Source organism: Carettochelys insculpta, chromosome 2 (assembly GCF_033958435.1).
Source record: "Carettochelys insculpta isolate YL-2023 chromosome 2, ASM3395843v1, whole genome shotgun sequence".
In the NCBI taxonomy this organism is placed as follows: Eukaryota; Metazoa; Chordata; order Testudines; family Carettochelyidae; genus Carettochelys; species Carettochelys insculpta.
In genome coordinates this window covers 58,177,740-58,200,374 of record NC_134138.1, presented here as the reverse complement: position 1 = coordinate 58,200,374, position 22,635 = coordinate 58,177,740, and the positions used below count along the sequence as shown (strand labels likewise).

The 22,635-nt window shown below is 42.9% G+C and overlaps 1 protein-coding gene across 1 annotated transcript in view; it reads right to left on the bottom strand.

Annotated features, from left to right (window-relative positions):
• Positions 1 to 1,275: 1,275 nt before the first annotated feature.
• LOC142009261 (tumor protein D52-like) overlaps positions 1,276 to 22,635 on the bottom strand; it is a 195,419-nt gene continuing 174,059 nt past the window's right edge. Inside the window, exons 7-8 of the mRNA XM_074987052.1 lie at positions 7,600 to 7,859; positions 1,276 to 4,553 (exon numbers count right to left, since the gene is read on the bottom strand). Of these exons, the coding sequence (XP_074843153.1) occupies positions 7,706 to 7,859 (154 nt within the window). The 3' untranslated portion in view covers positions 1,276 to 4,553; positions 7,600 to 7,705. The remainder of the gene's footprint in view (positions 4,554 to 7,599; positions 7,860 to 22,635) is intronic.

The window sequence follows — 22,635 nt, the reverse complement described above, 5'->3', positions numbered from 1 at the left end:
CAGAGCCCTGACCAGCACGGCCAGCCGCAGGAACCCTGGCTGGGGCCAAGGGGGAGATCCAGACCCACCCCCACTTGCTGGAAGCTGTCTGGGACCAGGGGAGGGGACCCCTGAACCCCATGGCTGGAAGCTAGCTGGGGCAGAGCCCCAGCCAGCAGTGCCATCTGGGGGGACCCCATCTCCTGCAGAGGCTGGAAGCCAGGTAGCTGATCAGCTCTGCCCTCCCTCCCAACCTCGGACCCAGGCCCCCACCTTACCTGAGCTGGGAACTGCTCCTCAAGTATGTAGTTCTCTGCCCTGCAGCTGAAATGGTTCTCAGTGTAGTTGATTAGCTTAACTGCCTGGTGGCTGTTAATCCAATTAAAAAGTTGAGAACCACTTCAAGACTGTGAATGGCTTCTTAAGAGCCACCTGTGGAGTCACACAGCCCAGTCAGTGACCCTTTTGAAATGTAATTGCCACCCATGTTTGGGTCCCAACCCATAGGTTGGGAAACCCTGCCATAGAACCAGAAGATAAGAAGGAATAAGATCCACTAAAATCTGCTGTGGCTCTCAGTTCCATAACTTGAAGGCCAGCCCTACATAACAGAATAATTACGTTGCTCAGGGGGTTGAAAAATCCACACTTTTGAGCAATGCAGTTATACCAATCTAGCATACCCCAGCAAAGACAGCACTGGGTCTCCCATCAGCATAGCTACTGCCTCTCGGAGAACTAACTATGCCACCAGGAGCAGCTCTCCCATCAGCATAGTAGTGTCTTCACTAAAGCACTGCATCATGCCGCTGCATCACCGTACGGGGAGACAAGCTCTAGGAAATGGACTGTATTGGATTAAACCCCATGTGTTTGTCCTAAAGGGCCCGCTGCCCGGAGCACCCTCCTGTGGCAAGGCAAGTGTGCTTGCCTCAGCTTCTCTCCTCCCCTGGCCCCGTAAAAATACTCCAAACAGCTTGTTTTTGAGCTCAAAGTGGCCTTGTGCTATTGATTATTACAAAAGAAAATGCTGTGCACATGAACCGTAACAAACCAGGTCCTCCACCCATAGTCAGGATAGTTCCTCAGAGATCCAGCATCTATCATCACTTTCCAGCTTAGCAATATGGCTCTGGCGTCCCTCACCACACTCCACTCGTGACATCCCTCACCCCAGCTCCCCAGAATGGCTCTAGTGTCTCTCACCTTACCCTGCCTCTGAAATCCCTCACCCCTCCCCAGTGTCCCTGTATGGCTTTTGTGTCCCTCACCTCACCACAACTGTACAGCACGACTCTACTGCCCCTTACCTTGTCTCAGCTCTCCAGCATAGCTCTGGTGACTCTGACCATGTCTCACTTCCAGCCTTCACCTGCTCTGGCTTTCCTATTTCATCTCTCCAGCTCAGAGAGTCAGCAGGCCTTCCCCTTCCCTCTGCTGCCAGCCTTCTGAAGCTCACTGGCTCAAAGAAGGTCATCAGTAGGCTGGTCTTGCTTCTGGCTTCTTAGCCCTCTGCCATTTTCAACCCCTCAGCAGTGGCTTTGGCGCAGGAAGTTCAGAGGGCCAGTTTCCCACAGGCTTCCTGAACATTCTTCTCCTTTCCCACTCCCAGGCAGCAATCCCGTCCTTTTCCGGCTGTCACCAACTGCCCCAAGTCACAGGTCCTTTGCAGCTCACTGGGTCTTTCCCCTCTCTCCCCATTCTCCCTAAACTTTTACAGCCCCCAGGCATTGCCTCACCCTCTTATGTGAATTGGGAGCACCTATTCTGGCACAGGGGATCTAGATCTGCTTCACTTACACGGCCCAGCCAAACTCAGACAGTGATCTTAGACAATTATCCAGGACTGCTGCTCCAGAGGAAGGCATAAATACTACTTATACTACTACTACGGCCCCTTTTCATCGCGAGAGATGTTGGTTAGCAGTGAGGATCTCTGGGCAATGGTTGAGTCTGCAGCTTCTCTCGTGGCTTATCCGACTAATATTGGATTTACACAGTTGATTGCAATAACCGCATGTCAGTCTCATTTCCAAATTCTGGAGTCTGAGTGTTTTTCCTTCTAAGATGAAGATAAACTTAAAAATAAAACACGTCATTGCCAATATGTCCTGTGGGAAAATTTGCCTCTCAGAAGAATACACTCATAAAACTTAACTACTATTGTGTTAAGAGATTCTTCTTCAAACCCAGAGTATGTTTATATGTGTATTATTTTAGAGAACATGGTGTTATCTATATTAAAATAAGTACCATCCCTCTGTTTATTAGCCTGATGTATTAATCTTTAATAAGAAAACACAGTTATGGGCTAAATCTATGCTCACAATGTCAACACGATTTAAAATATGTAAATGGGGTCTTTGCCCGCAAAAGCTTATGCTCCAAAATATCTGTTAGTCTATAAGGTGCCGCAGGACTTCTTGTTTTTGAAGATACAGACTAACTCAGCTAACTCTCTGATAATGAAAAACAAAACATTCAGACAGTTTATAATTCACTGTCCAGTGAGAGGTTACTCAGTTTTTCAAGCTGCGCCCTCCTAAGGTTTGCTCTGCTCTTGGTGTCCATATGGCCTATTTACATTAGCAGCTAATTAGCAACATTCTTTTGGCTCCTGCATGCACTGTTGGTATCTTTATATCCTGGTCCTGGCTGGGCATTTGCACCAGGAAGGAAGCTATAATGCATGGGCTCTGTTGGAATGAGCTCGCAGCTCTGGGACTGGAAACTTTGCAAGATCATAGCACGCCCAAAGGCAGGGCACAATCTATGCCAAGATGTGCTGGGAAAAACCAGGAGCCCCTTCATTCTCTCTGCTATTTAGATGAAGAGATGTGAGGGCTTACAAAATTGTCTTGTGCACACTAAATAAATGGCCAAAATGCATTTGACATCTAAAGAGTGAAGTGTGCATTTTCTGTCACTGGTGTGTGATTTAGGGAAAAACACCAGTATGTACATACCCTGGTTTATCTGCAAATATGACATTATCCCACGGGAAAACATAGGATGTGCGTGGGTGCAGCAGTGCTTCATCTTTGAAACAGACCATTTGGGAGCTCTGATTTTGACACTCAGAGCCTGGATACCTTTCTGGCTGAGGTGATAGCCACCAAAAAGTGTCATATTCCAGGAGAGCAACAGAGAGGGAGCCGTGCGGGTCTATATACTATCAAAACAAAAAAAAACCCAATCAAGTAGCACTTTAAAGACTAGCAAAATAGTTTATTAGGTGAGCTTTCGTGGGACAGACCCACTTCTTCAGACCATAGCCATACCAGAACAGACTCAATATTTAAGGCACAGAGAACCAAAAACAGTGATCAAGGTTGACAAATCAGAAAAAATTATTTTCTAATAAATTATTTTGTTAGTCTTTAAAGTGCTACTTGACTGTCTTTTTGTTTTTATTCCAGGAGAGGTGATGTAAAGTACATGTCACCATAGGCTTGAATGGTGGAGCCATTAACTTGGTGAGAACCAAGTTTATGTCCTAGGGGCGTAGAGGTTGTCTCAGTTGAGGATAGAACCTGCCCACTCCCTTACAGAAGTGGTTTAAAAGTTGGTTAGTAAAGCCAGACTGTCCTTGGGTCTGTGGGTAAAAGGCAAAAATGACACCTAGGGGAATGCTGACTGAAGATATCACTGACCTCTACTGTTATACATTAAGCAGGTAGTCTAAAGTCAAAGAGATTGAGGCCTGCACACTGGGATTTCCTTCTGTGATGACCAAATGGAAAACTGTTTACACGTGGCCTGATAATTAGCCTGAGTTGAGAGTTTTCTGCTTCCCAGTGAAACTTCCTGAACTGAGGTGGAACATAGGCACTCAGTCCAGGTTAGCCATAGAATGCCTAAACCATGTGGTGAAGGGACCCCAGGCTGAGGTGACACAATTGGCCACGATCCTGAGGCATGAGAGCTGGGACCAGGGGAAGGCTATGAACCTGTTCATGGAGCAGTCCTGCAGAGTGATGTACCAGGGCTGGTGCAGGGTGGTGCCAGGCCAGTAGTAGTAGTAGGCATCCTTCAGTCTACATAGACTATGGATCGTGCCCTTCGTAGTTCCATTTGGGATCATCATTTGCAGCGTCGACTGTGAAGGCCCACACGAGAGTGACAGTTCTTGCTGCATCTGTTGCATGTGTAATTGGTGTCTGGCAGGTCCTTACCATGCTTTCTGTGGGCTCGCTTCTCCTCTGCTAGGCAGGCCAGTGCTATCAGGATTAGTGAGGCCTTGTTCTGGCACATCTTGAGGAAGACCTTGTAGATCAGAGGAAAAGGTGGGAATGTGTAAAGCAGGGGATTCTGATGTCACCTGCAATGCCTCCCATAGGCAGCCCGGGCTGTGATATAGGAAAAAGCAGAAGTGCTGGCACATCCCGCTGCCCATGCTATGAACAGGCCACGGTGCAGCAAATGCTCAGAGTGACATCTCCTCTGAGGGACCACTTGTGCCCATTGAAGGAACTACTGAGATGATCTCCCCATTCGTTCTGGATTCCCAGAAGGCAAGACACCTCAAGGTGGATGGAGAAGTTCACACAGAAGTCCCATAGCAGCAGGGCTTCCTAGCATAGGGGAAAGAAGTGATCATTAACCTGTTTGTTTATACAGAACATCGCAGTAGTGTTGTCTGTCACGACATGTCTTCTGTCCTCACATCATCGAGGTGCACACGTCAACCCAGAGCCAAGGCAGTTGTGACCAACTGCACAGAGGGCTGTGGTTTGACAAATGGCACACCACAGCACACAACTGGCTCCTGCAGCCACCAGCTGACAGAATCCAGGATGTAGATGTGATGGTCCCCCACCCTCCCCACCCACGCTGCTTTATGAAAACTGGCTATGAAAAGAAATATGCATAATTTAGAGATGCACTGGACAAAATATCTCATGTAGCATATCAACTTTAACGTTACAGACTGCTGGATGTGTATATTCTATTTTTATGCATGTATTATTCTTCTATGTGAAGTTACAAACAAGAAATGTAAGTCTGTTTATAATTTTAAAAGTGCCGATGACAGCCTTAACTTGTGCCCCAGAACTCTAATGACTGGATGATCAACTTAATGACTTCTAAATAGCCTTGTTTATCCTACAAGTGTAGGAGGTGATTGGTGCTAGAAAGACATGTGACCACACCACCTGATACTGAAAGCCATTTTGATCCAGTATTTTTCCAGATTTGAGGTGGGGGTAAGGAGGTTAGAGAACAAAGGTTTCCTGACACATGAAAAAATCTATTTATGAAATGGGAAGATAGCATTTTTTGTCTTCAGCCTGCCTTGGAATCTGCCTGACACATCTTAAAAGGAAACAAGGACTATGAAAGGCTCTTGACCCAATCGGAGAAAAAGAACAGCTCTGGTTTGAAGATTTTACCTGACATGAGAACAGCTATTTAGGGTAAGAATCTACATATGCTAACTTTCTTAGGGATGTCTGAACTAGCCATGCGTTTTCATTGCAATTTAGTAACTTATTTTGATCTGTCTATTTTCACTTATAACTAATTAAATCCAACTTCTTACGCTTAATAAAAACCTCTTTAGTTTATGGTCAAGCCCAGTGTAAATAATTATTACCTGGGAGATGCCTAGTGTAAGGGAGGTCAATGAGAGAAACTCTCCTGTCAACCTTCTCCAGTGCAGACAGCCAAATTAGCTAAGCACAGACACATTGATTTTAGCTATGCAATTGCTGTAGCTAGAAATGCGTATCTGTGGTCGACCTTCGTATCCTAGTGTAGGACACAGCCCTGGTAAACAAATAGAGCCTTTTCATATTTTGCAGTGTCTCAGCTTTCAGATACAAGAACAATCTATTTTTTTTTCATTTTATCAGAATTCTATTTAGCAGCCATTGCAGCCTTTAACAGCCATTTCTTTTCTATTCTGAGAACATAAAGTTATGGCAAAAACGTGCTGTTAGAAGCAGTCTGTAGTTAGCCTGAGTATCATAGCAATTCATCTCACAACTGTGTGCCCTGGAATAGTTAATATTATTGTGCCCCAAATTGCACTGTAGACCCCTGAGTTATGTGGGAATTGCATTCCTCACAACCCCCATGTAACTCAAATATTGCGCAACTCAGGGGAGATGGCAACCAGGTGGCAGCCTGGTTCCTGGATCCCCTGCACTTGCAGAATCTGGGAAACTGATGAGTCCACCAGGGCTGGTCAGTTTCCTGGCTCCCAGAGTGGTGGGGAGCAGGAACCAGGCAGTAGCCTGGTTCTCATATCCTCACCATTTCCAGGTGGAGAGAGCCAGGCACAGCTTCTCCCCAGCTTCCCCCAGGTGGGGGAAGCTGGGGAGAAGCCACACCATCACAGCTATCTGCCCCCGCCCCGCTCTTGCAGCTGGGGGAGCCCGGTGGACAGACAGCTGCTACAGCAGAGTTTCTCCCTTGATTCTCCCAGCTGGGGGAGCTGGGTGGGTAGACAGACGCAGCGGTGTATTTTCTCCCGCAGCTGGGGGAGCCCAGCGGGCAGACAGCCCCTGCAGCAGAGTTTCTCCCCTGATTCTTCCAGCTGGGGGGCTGGAGCTCTTTTGATTTGCACTTAACGCACTTTAATGTGAGTTAAGCGCAAATCAAAATTGCACATACCAGGGGATTACCGTATTTATTCAAGAATGAGAGAACTCTAGAAAATAGATGGATTACTTTGATCGGTATTTTTTGATATATAAGATATTTTCTGGTTTCCAAAACCACACTTTTTCCTGTATTGATGGCTGCGTAATTCTTTACCTGGAAGCTAATCTCCCATGAAATTCACATTCAAACTCCCCTAATTGTAGTCAAAGGGATGAAAGAGCAAATTAAGACAACAAGCAAGATTACGTGACCTACCTTATTTCTTTGACCTGAATCATTATGGCTTTGAGAAGAAGCTTCCCTTTACTAATTTGCAAATAGATCTGCTAAGACATGATCCATTCCCCTCACAAAGCTTGCTCATTTTCCACAAGATTCCCACTCATACCCTGTGGCAAAGCAATGCCCTTTCTAACTTTGCTTATGAAGTGAGAGGCATAATACTACATTAGAATAGGTGTTTACATTTAGACTTGTCACCATTAAAAAGGAATCAATGATTACCAACATGCATGTGAGCTGAGAGCTCAATTAGTGCAACAACTTAGTTCAAGTCGCTCAATGCTCAACTGTGACATGGGTAACAGTGTGGGCCCTAGCATTATACAAATGAGAGCCCTACAGTGACAGAGATTAAGACCATCATTCGTAGCATGAGCTCTGCTTTCTGACCTGTGATCCAGGAACCATATGTCTATTTCTAAATGAAGCACCCTTACTGGAAGGAACAATGCATTTCTGTCCTGGAATTCTTCTGGGAAAGTATAGCATTGTAAATCACTTTTCCTCTGGGACTGTAATATAGACTCTGGAATGTCTGCCCTGCTCCAGGCAAAATGCACAAATGGTCAGACATGATATGGTTACCAAATTATATAAAGAAGCTCAGTCAACGTGTTACCTCTGAATTTGGTCAGACGTGAGACTGTTCAGTTTTAAGTAGGGAGATAAGAAGGTAAAAGACAACTAAGAACTAGACATACTATGATTTTTGCCTTTTATTTCATTTACCTTATCACAGCCGTGTGGAAAGTAGCCTCACAATTTCTTTCTCAGAACAAGTAAATGTACAAAATAAACGTTAAACGTCTACAGTTTACTGATTTATTTACTAGCTTTATTCTTTTGGCCTTATTTCTTTGCTTTCCACGAGGCCTAAGAGCACTGCATCAGCCTCCAGCAGAGTTGTATCTGTTTTTCCTCCTAAGAATCTAGATGTGAGTTCAAGATCCACCAATCTCAGACGCACTCTGGCTCCTTTTTGATATTTTCTGTGGGAAAAACAAAGCAAACAGAATAAGTTCTGTTAAGCACTATACATACGTACATTTTTCTAGTATATGCTAGAATCTGCAGTACTAAGGCACCTTGGGTTCCATTCTCAGCTCTCTTACAAGATTGTCTTTGTAATCTTGAACAAGCCACTCAGGTTTTCCATGCCTCATTTACTGTCTGTCAACTGACATTGATAATCTTTTACCTCCATATTTGCAAGAGCACTTTGAAATCCTTGGATGAAAGGCAGAAATGCAAAATAATATATTACTAGCTTAAATGCCAAACGGATACTAGAGTCTTTGGCAAAATATAAGTGACTTTTTCAAAATAATGACTATGACTATGATAAATGACTTTTTCAAAATTATGATTCAACTCAGTGTTCATGAAGGTAGCAGCATTACAGCACTGCACTCACAGCCAGTTTACAGTTTGTTACATTTTATAAGTAACGAAGTTGTAAAAAAAGTAAGTTGCTTGTTATATTTTTTTTTTAAACTTTTCAATGAATTACTTAAGCAATTTTATTTTTAAAATTTTGCAAGACATCCAGTGAAGTGAAGGGAAAGACCTCCAATAATTTCAGTGGATTTTGGATTAGGATCTTGGCCCCTAATTTCAAAAAAATATTAAAAGGAATTTTTATGGAAACCAATACATATAGGCTGCATCTACATCCAGCTGCAAAGCCAACAGCTTGATGCAAAGGAGGGCTCTTGAAAATGCAAATAGCTGCACATTTGCATATTTATGTGGCTAATTTTCATATTTGTGTGAGATCACCCTGCCGGCAGAGGCTGCTGCTGGCAAAAAACCAGCAGTGTAAACATGGTTCTGCTGGCAAAAAACCCCTTTGTCAGCAGCCCCTTATGCCTGGAAAAAATCAGGGATGTATGGCTCAGTGCAGACACAGCCATACATATCTGGCAACTTTCCTATTACATTGTAATTACATGCACACAAATGCCATTTAAAGTACCTTGATACAGATTAGCAAAATCACCTGTGTTTATTTTTTCCTGAAGAAGAAGAGCCATCTTTTATATAAATGTTTTACTTGTATTGGACTACACGCTTAAGTTTACAGATGTGAATTAAAGGCAAAGTAATTTGGGGGATAATTGCTACTTGGTTTAGGACCAAATCCTGCTAAATACTTGTGAATCTGCACTTAATCACCTCTGAAGGTTGCTGTGATAACTGGGCCTACAAATTTACCATAATTGTGAGTTAATAAAATGTGATCCAATGGATGATACTAGCTCATCCACTGTGGCTCTAAAAAACGTGAAGAAGTGCATACAATGCCACAACTTTTAACAACAAACATTAATGGGATATGGTATCAAAGGAAGACAAAGTAAATTCATCTAAACAAAAACTGTCTACTGATACAAGGACCGTGTTAAGATTGTTTTTGGTATACAAGAAAAGTGTGGATATTAGAAAGCCAAAACCGGTATGTCAGAAAATAGACTCGACTGATGGACAGAATGATGAGGGGGACAAACCATTCTGTCCATCATTTCCTTTGCAGGTCTTCAAAAAAAAAAAAACAAAAACCATTGCAGGAAGGAAAAATAGCTATTGAAGCAAGCTTCACCGTGAGATGGGGACCCTGGGCTTTTGTCTTCTGATCCTGAGAGAGGCTCTGGGCCAGAGAGGGACTCACATGACATTGCCTCTAGCTAAATTCCCAATTCCAAATGGGACTCAGTTTTATCATCAGCAGTAATAACAAAATTTCCATCCCACCTCAACTAACTTCTTTTCCCCAAAAAGGACAGTTATTGCTATCTTTAATATCATCTAAGGGATGGTCATACAAGTGATTTTTTTTCCTTCTAAAACCTGTCCCCATTAAGGGAAAAAACAAGCCAGGGCTGGGATAATGGATTGGTTGCAGGCGGGGGTTTGGTTGCAGGCTCCAGGCGATGTTTACTTTGGACAGCTCCATGGAAGTGACATAACTTTCAGCTCCCAGACGAAGGGGCAGACAGGTGGCTCTGCACAGTATTTGATTCCTCCACCTACGAGCCACATAGAGAGCCTTCCTTAACCCCACTGCACCACCAACCAGGCTTTTAAAGGCTCAGTCAGAGCCACCAGGGCTCCTTTTCCATCGGGCATTCCAGTCAACAACCGGACACCTGGCAACCTCAGGAGTGACAGAGCACGTTTCAGTCAAGGTGTGAACAGGATCTTCCCTGCGATTACTGCTCCTGACTGCCGGGGCAGCTAAGAGATTGGACACCTGATCTGAGAGCAGGAAGTTTTAGCTTTATGCTTGATTTTCAATCTCAGTGTTGTTTTAATTGGGAAAAAAAAAACTTTTTGGCCAATAGCATGCCTGGGTAACTGCTGTAAAGCAGTTACAAAATGTATGAAGGGAAGGCTTTTCTAACTAAAAGACTGACATGGAAAACAGATGAAGGGAATGCGAATCAATAAGCACCTGATTTGCACCTATGCAAAATCTAATATCTGCAATGAACTGTGCCCAGATGCAGCAATCCATGCTAGATCACACTGAGGGACTGGGGGTTACTGTGCACAACTATCAAAAATGTTTTACTTTTTCTGCTGGCATTGTATACACCATTGTTTGCAAGACTGCTGCATCATTAAAGGGGAGGACAAAACATCACTAGGCCGTTAGTGGTATTGCTACTCTGTTCAAAAATGTATGGCACTGGCTACTCAGGTTACCTAACATTTATTACCTATGGCTTATATCTTCCCTTCTAAGCCTTAGGCAAGGAAGAAAGCCTTTTGTTTGATTCTATCCTCCACAGATTTAGTATCATTTGCAATTTTTGTTTAATATACTAGAAAAACCCAAACTCCACACTTATTAAAATAGAAACTCAGCCCAGAGGAAGACACACACTTGTGTTTTATTGTTTTACTTTTTAAAAGTAAGTGGGAGCACTGGATGCTTAACATTTGGCAAAAGCAAGCTCTGGGTGACTCAGGTTGGGCCCTAAATTAGGGCATAAGAATGGGCATACGGGGTCAGATCAAATGCCCCTCTAACCCAATATCCTGTCATCTGATGGTGGCCAATGCCAGGTGCCCCAGACAGAGTGAAGGGAACAGAATGATCAAGTGATCCCTACCCTGTCACCCTTTCCCAGCTTCTGAAAACACACCGCGGCTACACTGCACCACCCTTCCGGAAGAGGCATGCTAATGAGTGAATGGGAAAGTCAGATGAGGCGTGGATTTAAATATCTCACACCTCATTTACCTATTCCCATGAGCTCTTGCTTCCAGGAGAGGAACATCTGAGGACTAAGCGGGTTCTTCTGGAAGTGTGTGTGAGGGAGGGAGGGGGGGTTTCCTTCCAAAGGAACTACATCTACACAGCTGCTTTTGCTTCCAAAAAAGGCTCTTCCAGAGGTGAGATCTCACAGGAATATTTAGATCTGTGCCTCATTTGAATGTTTCCCCCTTGCTCATTAGCATGCCCCTTCCAGAAGGGCGGTGCAGTGTAGACGTGGCCTTGAATAACGATATGGACTTTCTTTTTGAAGTGTTCTGAGAGCTTCTGCTGAAAAGCAGTCTTTAAGAGGAGGGTATTATTTTTGAAACTTTTGGCCATAAGTAATTCTTACTTTTAAGGCATGAGTAACTGAACACTAATTAAATGAGATCAACTTTAGCAACAGTAGCCAACTGGAGAAGGTGTAATAGGCAAGTCTGACTGTCTAATGTGTATGTTCTCTTGAAAAGCTCAATGTTTTTGTCTTTCAAAGCAGGAAGTCAGCATTTAGTGTCTGACAGCTAACTACTAGCACTGTGCTAAACAGTAGGAATCTCTTTAGCAAAACTATAACTGAATTGATCTCTCTTTAATGAGTCATCCAAGACTACAGAAAGACTGTGCTGGAAACAAATGTAATTTTAAAACAAAGAGTGCTGGGCTCATACATATTTATTTTGAGATGTGAAGATCTTAGTTCACAATTTACTGCTGGGGCTCCTGGGTCAATCTTCTGCAGCTCAGGTGCTTGGGTTATGATTTTGTACAGAGCAGTAAAAGGAAAATAATTGCTAGCGTGATTCTAAAGACGCCTTGCCCTGATCACATTTGCCAGTAAAAGTACCAATCAGTGTAACCCGTGAGGATTTTTATAGACTTTTTTAAGATGAGGCAATTAAGGTATTTTGACTGTCCCAAAACATGAGTAAAACAATATACTTCTTAAAGAGTGAAGGGCACATCTTGAAACCTCCCAAGGATTTAGGTAAAGTAAAATTCACTAAACAGTAGCAGAGATGTGTGAAATAGTCACTGTGATATTCAAAAACGATGGGGCTGGGTCTACACTTGCCCCCAACTTCGAAGGGTGCATGTTAATCAGGGCCATGGGAGATTACTAATGAAGTGCTGCGGTGAATACACAGCACTTTATTCGGCTAATTTTCCCCCGCGGCAACTTCGAAGCTTCCAACTTCGAACTGCCAGCATGCGTGTAGCCATGGGCACTTTGAAGTGCCCGTGCTACTTCGACGTCCCTTTAGTCCTCAAAATCTTGAGGAGTAAATGGACTTCCAAGTAGCACTGGTGCTTCAAAGTTCCTGCAGTTACACGCATGCTATGCTGGCACTTCGAAGTTTGAAGCTTGGAAGTTACTGCGGGAGAAAATTCGCACATTCACCGCAGCACTTCATTAGTAATCTCCCGTGGCCCTGATTAACATGCCCCCTTTGAAGCTGGGGGCAAGTGGAGACAAGGCCTGGGGAAATAGGGCACGTTTGCATTTGGTTATAAATTTCAAAATGATACCAACTTTGTGGAATTTTAGCTCTTAAGCAGGACAGTATTGAAGCAAAATTGGTCTCATGGTGGAAAGAGGCAAAATACTGCAATTTCACTGCCAAATTACTGTTTTAATAAAATTTGGCTAAAGCATAAAACTCCAAGGATTTAGATAGTTACATATAATGTACCAAAGCCTGAACCTATTTATGGGTGAAGAGGACATACACACAGATATACGAAGACAAGAAACTGGTTTAGGCTTAAGATAATAAAAGATGCCTCTCACAGAACCCAGAAGGTTCTGGGGTGAGAAGGATAATGCAGAGAGACTGCTCCAAGTGTCTTACAGCAGACAGAGGCTACCAAAAATGGTACTTTTAGAAGCATCCAGGGCCAATTCTCCAATGTGAGCCCAGGCGCTACCTTCTTCAGTGGCAGCACTGGAGATCTCTCTCCAGGGGATTGGTCTTGAACAAGTGGACTTTCCATCTTAATTTAGGCCTCCTACTGACTTTTACATTTCCACCCTTTATGTATAAGGAGTTTGAGTGAGCAGATCAGGTATATGAAAGAGGATATATGAATAGGATAGGTTAAAAAATAAGTTAGTTATTGAAAGGGAGAGAGATTTGAGAGAAGATGTGGGTGAGTGAAAACAGACAGGAGAAGGTAGAGAACACAATGTATGAAAATGGATAATGGGGAAAAGGGGAATGGCGACCAAGAGACAGAGAGACTGACACAGGTAACTCACTGAAAATAGTCAAAGAATACACTATAGTACTGTTTCCCAATTTTATTTGGCCACAGAACCCTTTAAAACTCAAAATAATTTTGTGGAACCCCATTCCCAGGCTCTAACCCTGCTGGCCCCCAAATTAGCCCCTCATTCCCAGGCTTAACTCCTCTCTGCCCCAAACCCACCTCCCCCACCATCAGGCATAACCTCTCTCAGCCCCAAGCCCACCTCCCCATCCCCAGGCTTAACCCCTCTCAGCCCCAAACCTGCCCTCCCCGCCATTTTCAGGCTTAATCCATCTTAGCTTCAAACCCACCCCCACACATCTCCAGGCTTAGCCTCTCTCAACCCAAACCCTCCCCCCGCCCCATACCTAGGATTAACCTGCCTCAGCCCCAAACCAGCCCCTGGGACTAAGCCATCCATGGCGCTCAGGGCTGGGGAGTCTACGCTGGGCAGCCATGCACGCCCAGTGGAAGGAAGGCTTGTGTGGAGGTATTCCATTGGTGGGGGTGAGCCAAGCCATGCCCACCAGTTGGGTGTGGCCACTTGGGTAGTGGGATGAGTGAGTAGCTTTCTGCAGCTCCCTGCCCTGCCACTGCTGAAATAATCAAAGTGAGTTCAGTAGGTTTAACAGCCAGATCCCTCCTGCTGCCCTGCCAACCATTAAACTAGTTAAATTTAGGTCTATCATTTCAGCAGTGGCAGGGCAGGGAGCCGCAGACTTATTATCTCACAGAGGCCTTATTTTCACTTCGTGGAACCCCAGGATTCCGCAGAACACCATTTGGGAAACACTGCACTATATTATCTACAATAGGTTACAAAGACAAGAAAATATAGAGTGAAGCAAGAAAGGAAGAGTAGATATAGCAGAAACAAGAGGCTGAGGCCTTGTCTACCCTATGCGGTGATTGACACTGCAGTGATCGATGTACTGGCCATTGATTTATTGTGTTTGCTTAGATGCGACAAACAGATCTCCAAGCACACTCCTACCAATCTTGGTACACCACCAAATTGAGAAGAGTAGCTGCCGTCAATGGGAGAGCAGACCCCTTTGACATAAACCCATGTAAGATGCTGCAGTGAGCATGTTGACTTCAGCTATGCTCTCTGCATAGCTGAAGAAGATCAAGAGCACACTGTAGTGTAGACAAGGACACTGTAAATTAGAATTTTTTTAAATTTTAAACAAAAATCTTGCGTGATATATGAAGTAAATCCAAAGTAAACAACACACAACTCTTCTAGTATTCTAATGAAAGAAGAAAGGATGGATTTTTTACCCTGGATAATAAAATGCAGTCCTTGAGATAGATGGTATCAGGTGAGTTTTCAAGCCCCACCAATACCCACACACATATACAAACATCAGTAAATTAATCTGCCTGACAATGACCTAGAACAGAGCTCTGCACTAAAAACTCTGTACTCATAGTGTATAGATAATGTAACAGTACTATTAAACTGAGTAATGTTTTGTAGGATCAAGCCACTAGTTCTCCCGAATGGAAAGACTATTAGAAGTTATAGATGAGCCTCCAGCTATTGTTCTGAAAAAAACCAACAACTTTTTTTTTTTGTTGCTTGATTACTGAAATAATCCCTTGGCATCCAGATACTATAGCAATAGGTGTTTTACAAATGCAAAGAAAGGAAGCTTGATCAAAAATACATATGACCATAAAAGAACGACTATTATAAATCCAGGCTTTCCCTATACTATGCATCTCACAAAGTAAATGTAATTTATCATAATGTCCCAAAAGAATGCTTTAATCTCCTACTGTAGAATTATAAACAAGACTATTTGCTCATGGTAAGGTTTGTAATGAACATGGCCCAAGTACCCAGACATGCCTTTAACACATATTTGTAATGAAAAAGTCAAATAATTGTGTTATGGCAAAAGCATCACAAACCTGAACTATTGCTTTCGTAATCTGAACATGAGTTCCAGATTCTTTAATAATTGGATTGTGTGTGATTAAAGTAAGTTTTCCATAGTCACAGCACACTTGCTTACAAAGGTATCTCGAAGAACACTACTTTGAAGCAGCTGACAAAACTGTCAATTTGTGAGGGTATAAACATTTGCCTTTGTGACAGATGTTCCCTACAGCCAGAAAACTTTAGCATAAAAGATCAACGGAAGGTGTAGAGAAAGCAGAAACAGGAATACTATTTGCAGTGATTTCTCATAAGACAAGTTTAGAAGCATGGGCAAATGGTAGGTTGCTGCACGAATAGTAATCATACATAAAACCCATCATTCAATCCAAGGCACCGAAGAATTAATCCTTAAAACAACTGAGGTTATCCTGTGTTTAAGGCAGAAGCTTTAAGTAGAATCTAGAGACAAAAACAGGCATTTATGGTGTTCAAAACCAGAGAATTGTCCAAGAAACCACAAAATACTAATGGAAAAGGACAGGAATTATCCAGCTTTTTTCCTTTCCATTTTAAAAGTACTTGCTTTCCTTTAACAAGGGAAATGAGAAACAAGTCTAACACTACCACCATCACACTGGGAAGGGATGACCAGGAAGATGTGGAGCAGTTTACCTACTTGAGGATTATTATGGGCATAGATAAAGGAATAGATAAGGATATCAATTCCAGGATAGGCAAAGCAACAGCTGCATTCAAGACTCTCCGTCCCATATGGAGTTCACTAATGTCTGTGAAGAAGAAACTGCTGATCTTCAACACAAATGTGAAGAATGTGCTTTTACATGGATGCAAGATCTGGTGTACAAAAAAGTCTTCAAATCACAAGCTACAGCCATTCATAAACAGATGCCTGAGGTACACCTTTCACATCAAATGACAAGACTTTGTCACAAATGAGGAACTTTGAAACAGAGCAGGAGAAGAACCAACTGACATTGAAATCAAGAGAAGTAAATGGAGATGGCTAGGCCACACTCTCAGAAAACCATCACCCAGCACAGTCTGCCAAGCTCTCACATGGAACCTGCAAGGCAAATGCAAAAGAGGAAGACCTCAGATAACCTGGAGAAAGTCTACTGAGACTGAAGGGCAACAACTGGGGTACTCCAGGAGCCAGCTGGAAGTTTTGTCCCAAGACAGAGCGAAGTGGAGGAGACTTGTAGATGACCTATCCTCCATACAGAGTACAAGGGTTAAGTAGTAGCAGCTTTCCTTTAAATTGATGTCAGTGGTTGTAATGGAAGAGCATTTCATATCAGGACAATTTGTAGGTAGGAGAGACAGGAATGAGCCTCTCTCAACAACCTCCTGCCCCCACATCCTCTCTGGCCTGCCCAAAACATTGTGTGTGCTTGTAAAGCATTCCAATATTTGTCAAAACAAAAAAGTAGCCCAGTAGCACTTTATAAACTAAAAAATTAATTTATTAGGTGGTGAGCTTTCGTGGGATAGACCCACTTCTTCAGACAGCTCACCATCTAATAAATCATTTTGTTAGTCTACAAAGTGTTACTGGACTGCTTTTTTGTTTTAATAGTATATAGACTAACATGGCTCTCTCTCTGTTACTTTTCAATATTTGTCACCTTTCCATTGTCAAGTTAGAATACTAAACCCACTCTGAAGTAAACAGAAGAACAGTTTGGTCAGGAATGGAAGCTGTGACATAGATTTCCTCTGCAAACTTCTAGAAAATGCAAAACAGGGAAAACAAGATAATTTGAAAGTAAATTCTGATGAAAAGGAATACCACAACTTCTTTGCAATTTACTTCCAAAATAATAGCGAGAAGGGCAAAAGCAGGTAGATGAAAATCAGTTTGTGAGCTTAGGCAGCCGCCGAAATAATTTACATCTCCTTGACGGTGCAGTCCTACTTCTTGCACAACATACCATGCTTTTGTACTTTAAAAAGGTTCACCTTCCCTCCTTAACAGCATGGCTTTCAAACTGAGCTGACCTTTGGGGTTCCTTTGGTTGCAACATACTCTCATCCACATGCTAAGGACCTAGACATTCCGAGACTAATCACAGATTTCTTTTGGAAAAGTTTCCGGCCCTTTTTCTTGTAAAGACATCTTTGAAAATATAAAACAATTGCTGAAATGCAAAGCTTGTCGATTTTTTTTTAAATTAAAGGACACGGTCCCTTCCAGGCCCTCCAATGTTTGTCCTTTGAGATCCACGAAAAAGTCAATTTTAAATGGAGCACTTCAGGCAAATTCCTAGTTTTGGAGGCACTCCTTTGTGGATTGCCAGTGCAGTTGCTGGGACTACCACAAATTCCTTTTGCATCACCTTATGATTATTGTTCCCGACGAACTATTTTTGTTACTATTCAAAGGTTTCCATCTGTCTTGTAGTGGGAGGCTGGCAATGGCCAAAGGCACCCCATATCTCAAACATCTTTGTACAGAAAATGACTCAGACTGGAGGTGCTCCAAAGAATAACATTAATACCTAAACACAGTAATTGTCCACAATGGCTGATCATAACAGACACAAATTGCTTATGGTGGTGGTAGCAGGGATGGTGGGCTTTTTGATTTTTGAAAGGTGGGGAGGTAACAAGGGAAAACAGGAGGAGAAGTCGAAAGAGTGAGCAAAAAGAAAAGCCTCTTTTTCAGATTCAACCCTCAAGTTTCTAAAACAAATGTTGACTCAGCCACCCTGTACATCTTCAATATTTCGTAGTTAAAATTTAATAACAAAAATATAGTAAGTTTTCAAAAACACAATCACCCTCCAACTGGTGCAACCAGGAATGAAAATACCACGTAAGTAAAATATAACGTCTTCTAAATGCTCGTATCCTTCTATTTTATTCTGATTCTGAACCTATACCTTTCACTTGTGTAACAGAATTTTAAGTGTGTGTTAAAAACAATATTTGCCTTTCAAACCAAGCAAAAACCACATCTCACAGAAGACTCTTCTGGATACCAGGCTTCGGCATTTATATTTCAGCCATTTTCAATGTTGTCCTGTTAAAAAAACAAAAGCAAGCAAGGCAAGGGGATTGGAGTGATGGTTTTCAACCCATGACAGTACAGCTGGGGAAAAAAGTTCAAATATTGGCTTTTTTAAGACTTTGGAGAGAGTATAAGATCTGTAAAGCAGAAGGAAATGAATATGTGAAACGCAGGGGTTACAACTGAAACTGTTCTGTGACCACCTGCAATGATTCGTGCCAAGTGACATGCTGCAAGCGTGCAATTTCACATCTGTTCACGGGTAGCAGGAGAATCCTTATTTTGAGAGTTATCAGAGAGGTAGCTGAGTTAGTCTGTGTCTTCAAAAACAACAGGAAGGCCTGTGGCACCTTGCAGACTAACATGTATTTTGGAGCATCGGCTTTTAGGGGCAAAAACCTGCTTTGCCAGATGCATGAGTGGGAGGTAACCCTCCTTTGGAAACCCCAACTCATACATCTGATGAAGTGGGTCTTTGCCCACGAAAGCTTATACTCCAAAATATCTGTTAGTCTATAAGGTGCTACAGGGCTTCTTTTTATTTTGAGAATGACAGCACACATTCTCTCCAGACTCTCAACTATTGTATAACGGTGGCAATATTTTTTTCAATCATTCAACATGTAAGAACTTTACACGGCCACTTTCCAAGTACTGTTGCAATCATGAACTGCCTTTGCCATTAAAATCATACAACAGTTATTTAAACTTAAAGCAAAAGGGCTTTCATTCCTCGAAAGGTGATAAAATGACAACAGCAGAAGCTGGAGCGCTTTACATGCGGTCTTAATTTTCTCTACTCTTTTATAAACTGATTTTAAAAATGCCAGAATACAGAAAGACTCCTCAGGAATTCTCTGTTCCACTTTATAAACATGTAATATTGCTACACTGAAAGGCAAATAGGATGTCTCAAATAAGCATACTCAACCTAAAAAAAACCTCTCTGTACCTGTCTGGGCTTTTCTTTGTTTTTTGTTTTAACTTAAAGATCAATCCAAGGAAAGTACTTGATGAAGTCCAAAGCTAAACAGATTCAGTCCCAGCCCTTGCTATGCCTGTTCCCTTCCACTATACTCTTTCATACCATATCCTGAACCAAAAGAGCCTGCCTGTCTGATCTGGAGAGGAAAAGGGCAATTAAATCTGGTTTTGTGTTTCTGTATTAAGGGCATGATTTAAAGACTTGCCTTTGGAGAGGATTTTGACATTCTTTCCACAGACTTTTTTTTTTTAACATCTGCCAATGCATTCAAGTGATGGTTCTCATAGATTTAAATAGAGGGAATCTCTCTGGCTAGGTCTTTGTTATAAATATATTAAGTAATGCAAAGCATACTGAAGTTGAGGCTAGGACTGACCCACAGGGTCCCGTATTTATACAGAATGGTGTGGGAAATTCTGAATTTGCTAGTTAAATACTAATGCAATGATAGCTTTTGCTTCACTTTAAAAAGGAAGACTTCTTATTTGTCAACTTAAAAAATACAAGGAACGAAATGAATAGTCTTTTTTTAAGGCTTCACAACCAATTTGGCTCCAGATGTTTTCTTTGCTATTCCTTGAACTATGTTCAGAGCTCTGTCCTGAGTCCTGCTAGACAGCCCATGTGCCCTCGTGACAGAGTCACATATCAGTTAGGGGAACTACATTTGTATTCTCCTCTAAGGTACAGACAGGGCATCAACTCCCCGGCTTCTGGTTCTTCTGCCAGCTTTCTGAGCCAGGTATTTCCAGGCTGTATGGTTCTCTGCCTTCCCTGTGTTGCTGTCACCAAAAGACAGTCTTCCTACACAGGCCTGACTCTTTTCTCTTCAGAGAATAATAGTAGAGTAATTGGCAACAAAACAAACCAGCAGTCATGTAGCACTTTAAAGACTAACAAAATGATTTATTAGGTGATGAGCTTTCATGGGACAGACCCACTTTGCCAACAGAGATAAGACAAACAGTGTTGCACTGCCTATGAAACTTATTTTAGGTGAAAGCACTACTGAGAAAACATTAGAATAATAGAAGAACCTACATGCATGCTAATAAACCCATCAATCTTTTCCGACATGGGTGTTGGCAGGTGAGTCTTTCATATCCTTCAAAGGGGTCTCTTTTATGGCCACACATTCCTACTAAAATCAGGGCAGAACTAACCACACTTGTACAGTGCCTTATTAAGCCAACTCCTTCGAGTACATCCCCACAGGACTGGAGCTTTCTGTGGACCAGAGTTCCTGCCCATTTGCCAGGTTATTTATCCAAAATCCTTTGTCGCTTTGCACCTGGATAATCCCGTTACCCTAATGAGCCCTAGCCCCATTTACAGACCCCCACACTACTGACCCCCAACTAGCTGCACCCTGACTCCCGTCACACTATCCACTGCAACCCCAGCACCCAGACCCCTCTGCTGGGTCCCAACCATCTTCACCGTGGAACCCCTGGAGACAGGGTCTTCTGGGGCCTGGTGTTAGTAGATTTTGTGGGGCCTCCTAGTCTCACAGGTGGGGCCAAAACTGAAGGGTTCAGTATGTGGAAGAGGGCTACTGAGGAGTGGGGTGGAGGTGCAGGGCCTTGGCAGAAAGTGGGGTGGGGTACAGAGCGGTATGAGGGCCTAGGGTCTGGGTGGGAAGTAAGGTGCAGGGGTGCATTGAGGGTAGGGGGAGGGGCAGGTTCTGGGTGGGAGAGAGGGTGCAGGAGGGGGCGGGAGATTGGGGCACTTACCCGGTACAGCTCCTGGGGGGTAGAACAAGTGGTTCCACATGGCCCTGTGCTTGCAGGCACTGCCCCACTGCAGCTCCCATTGGCTGTGATTTGTGGCCAATGGGAGCACAAAAGTGTAACCTGCATGTGAACAACACTAGCGGCGATGCATGTGGCTCCAGCTGAGGGGCAGAGAGTGGAAACAGCAGGGCACAGAGCTGCTTCTGCCCCAGCCCATCTGCCAGGCAGAGCCGCAGCAAGCAGGGGCTGTGGGGCTACTGCCTCTAAAGCCCCTTTCATAGTCCAGCCCTGCTAGCAGAGTCCCAATACACTGGAACCCCACCCCCATCCCCTTTCCAGAAGACTTTCTGCATCCAGATGTCCCCACACTTAGATGCCCACACTGAGCTGCCTTCACCCAGATTATCCCACACAGAACCCTCTTACCCCATACTTGGGTCTCCCACACTGAGTCCCTTCACACTTGGATCATGCCTGGTTGAGCCTGCCTGCCCCACACCTGACGTACCTGGCCTGGGGGGGGCAGGGCCTAGGTGTTTCCGGGCTATGGCCAGGTCTTGTGCTGTGTCAGTGATGCCTGCAGCCATAAAACTAAAGAACACAATGCCTCATTAGAGTCCTTTTATGATAGAAATCATGCTAACTAGTTGGTGCAATAACTGTCCATCACGTTGTACAGTTACGATAATATTACGAATTAACTGCTGTATTTTTTCTGTTAAAGTAAAAACAAAATGCTCAAAGTTTGAAATCATTTACAGTTAAGTCCTAATTGTACATGTTGCTCTTAAAGCAGAGATTTTGTTTTTTAACATATTCTGGACAGAAATTCACATTTTTATGAGCTTTTTAATAGTTCTGCTAACTTTTACATTATAGTAAACCCTCTTTCCAAAGTGTCCCACACTATGATACAATAACATTTACCAGAATAGAAAAAAAATTTTTGTTGACTGCATGCAAGGATCAGGTTGTGTCGTAAAAAGCTCTTACTGAAAATATTAAAGGACCACTCCCCTTTCACACTAAAATATTACTTTATATATAAAATATTTTATATAGAAGATATTTTTATATCAGCAATGATGAATGCTATAACCTTTTCTCCATGGCACAATGTGGCAAGATTTGACAAATGAAATCTGAAAAAGGTAACTGCTGTCATCAAAGACCATGTATAAGGTATACTTATGTCAAAATATAACAACTTATGCCAGTCCAGAGTGTAGAATTTGTCACCTAACTGGAGAGGAAACATCATTTCAAAAGGACTGTAGTAAAGCAAATGGAGATCTTCAGCTGAGATTCAACAGCGTTATTCTTAAGGAATGTAATCAATACACAAATTATTTTGGGAGACGAAAATAAAATGGCATCTGAGGCAGGCATGGGTTCGCAGCATTTACAGCATTTCTTGAACCCTGGTGAAGCAGGCATAATGAAAGAGGATTTGTTGTTCAGTTTCTTCCTCTTTATATGCCTGGGTTTTTTTTGTTTCGTTTTTTGTTTAGTAAATCAAGTCTCAATATACTATGTACAGTATAGATAACACTAATGGCTAAGAAAGAAAACCGCCTCTGAAAGGGTTTTTTTTGTATGTGTGTCTAAAGCTACGTC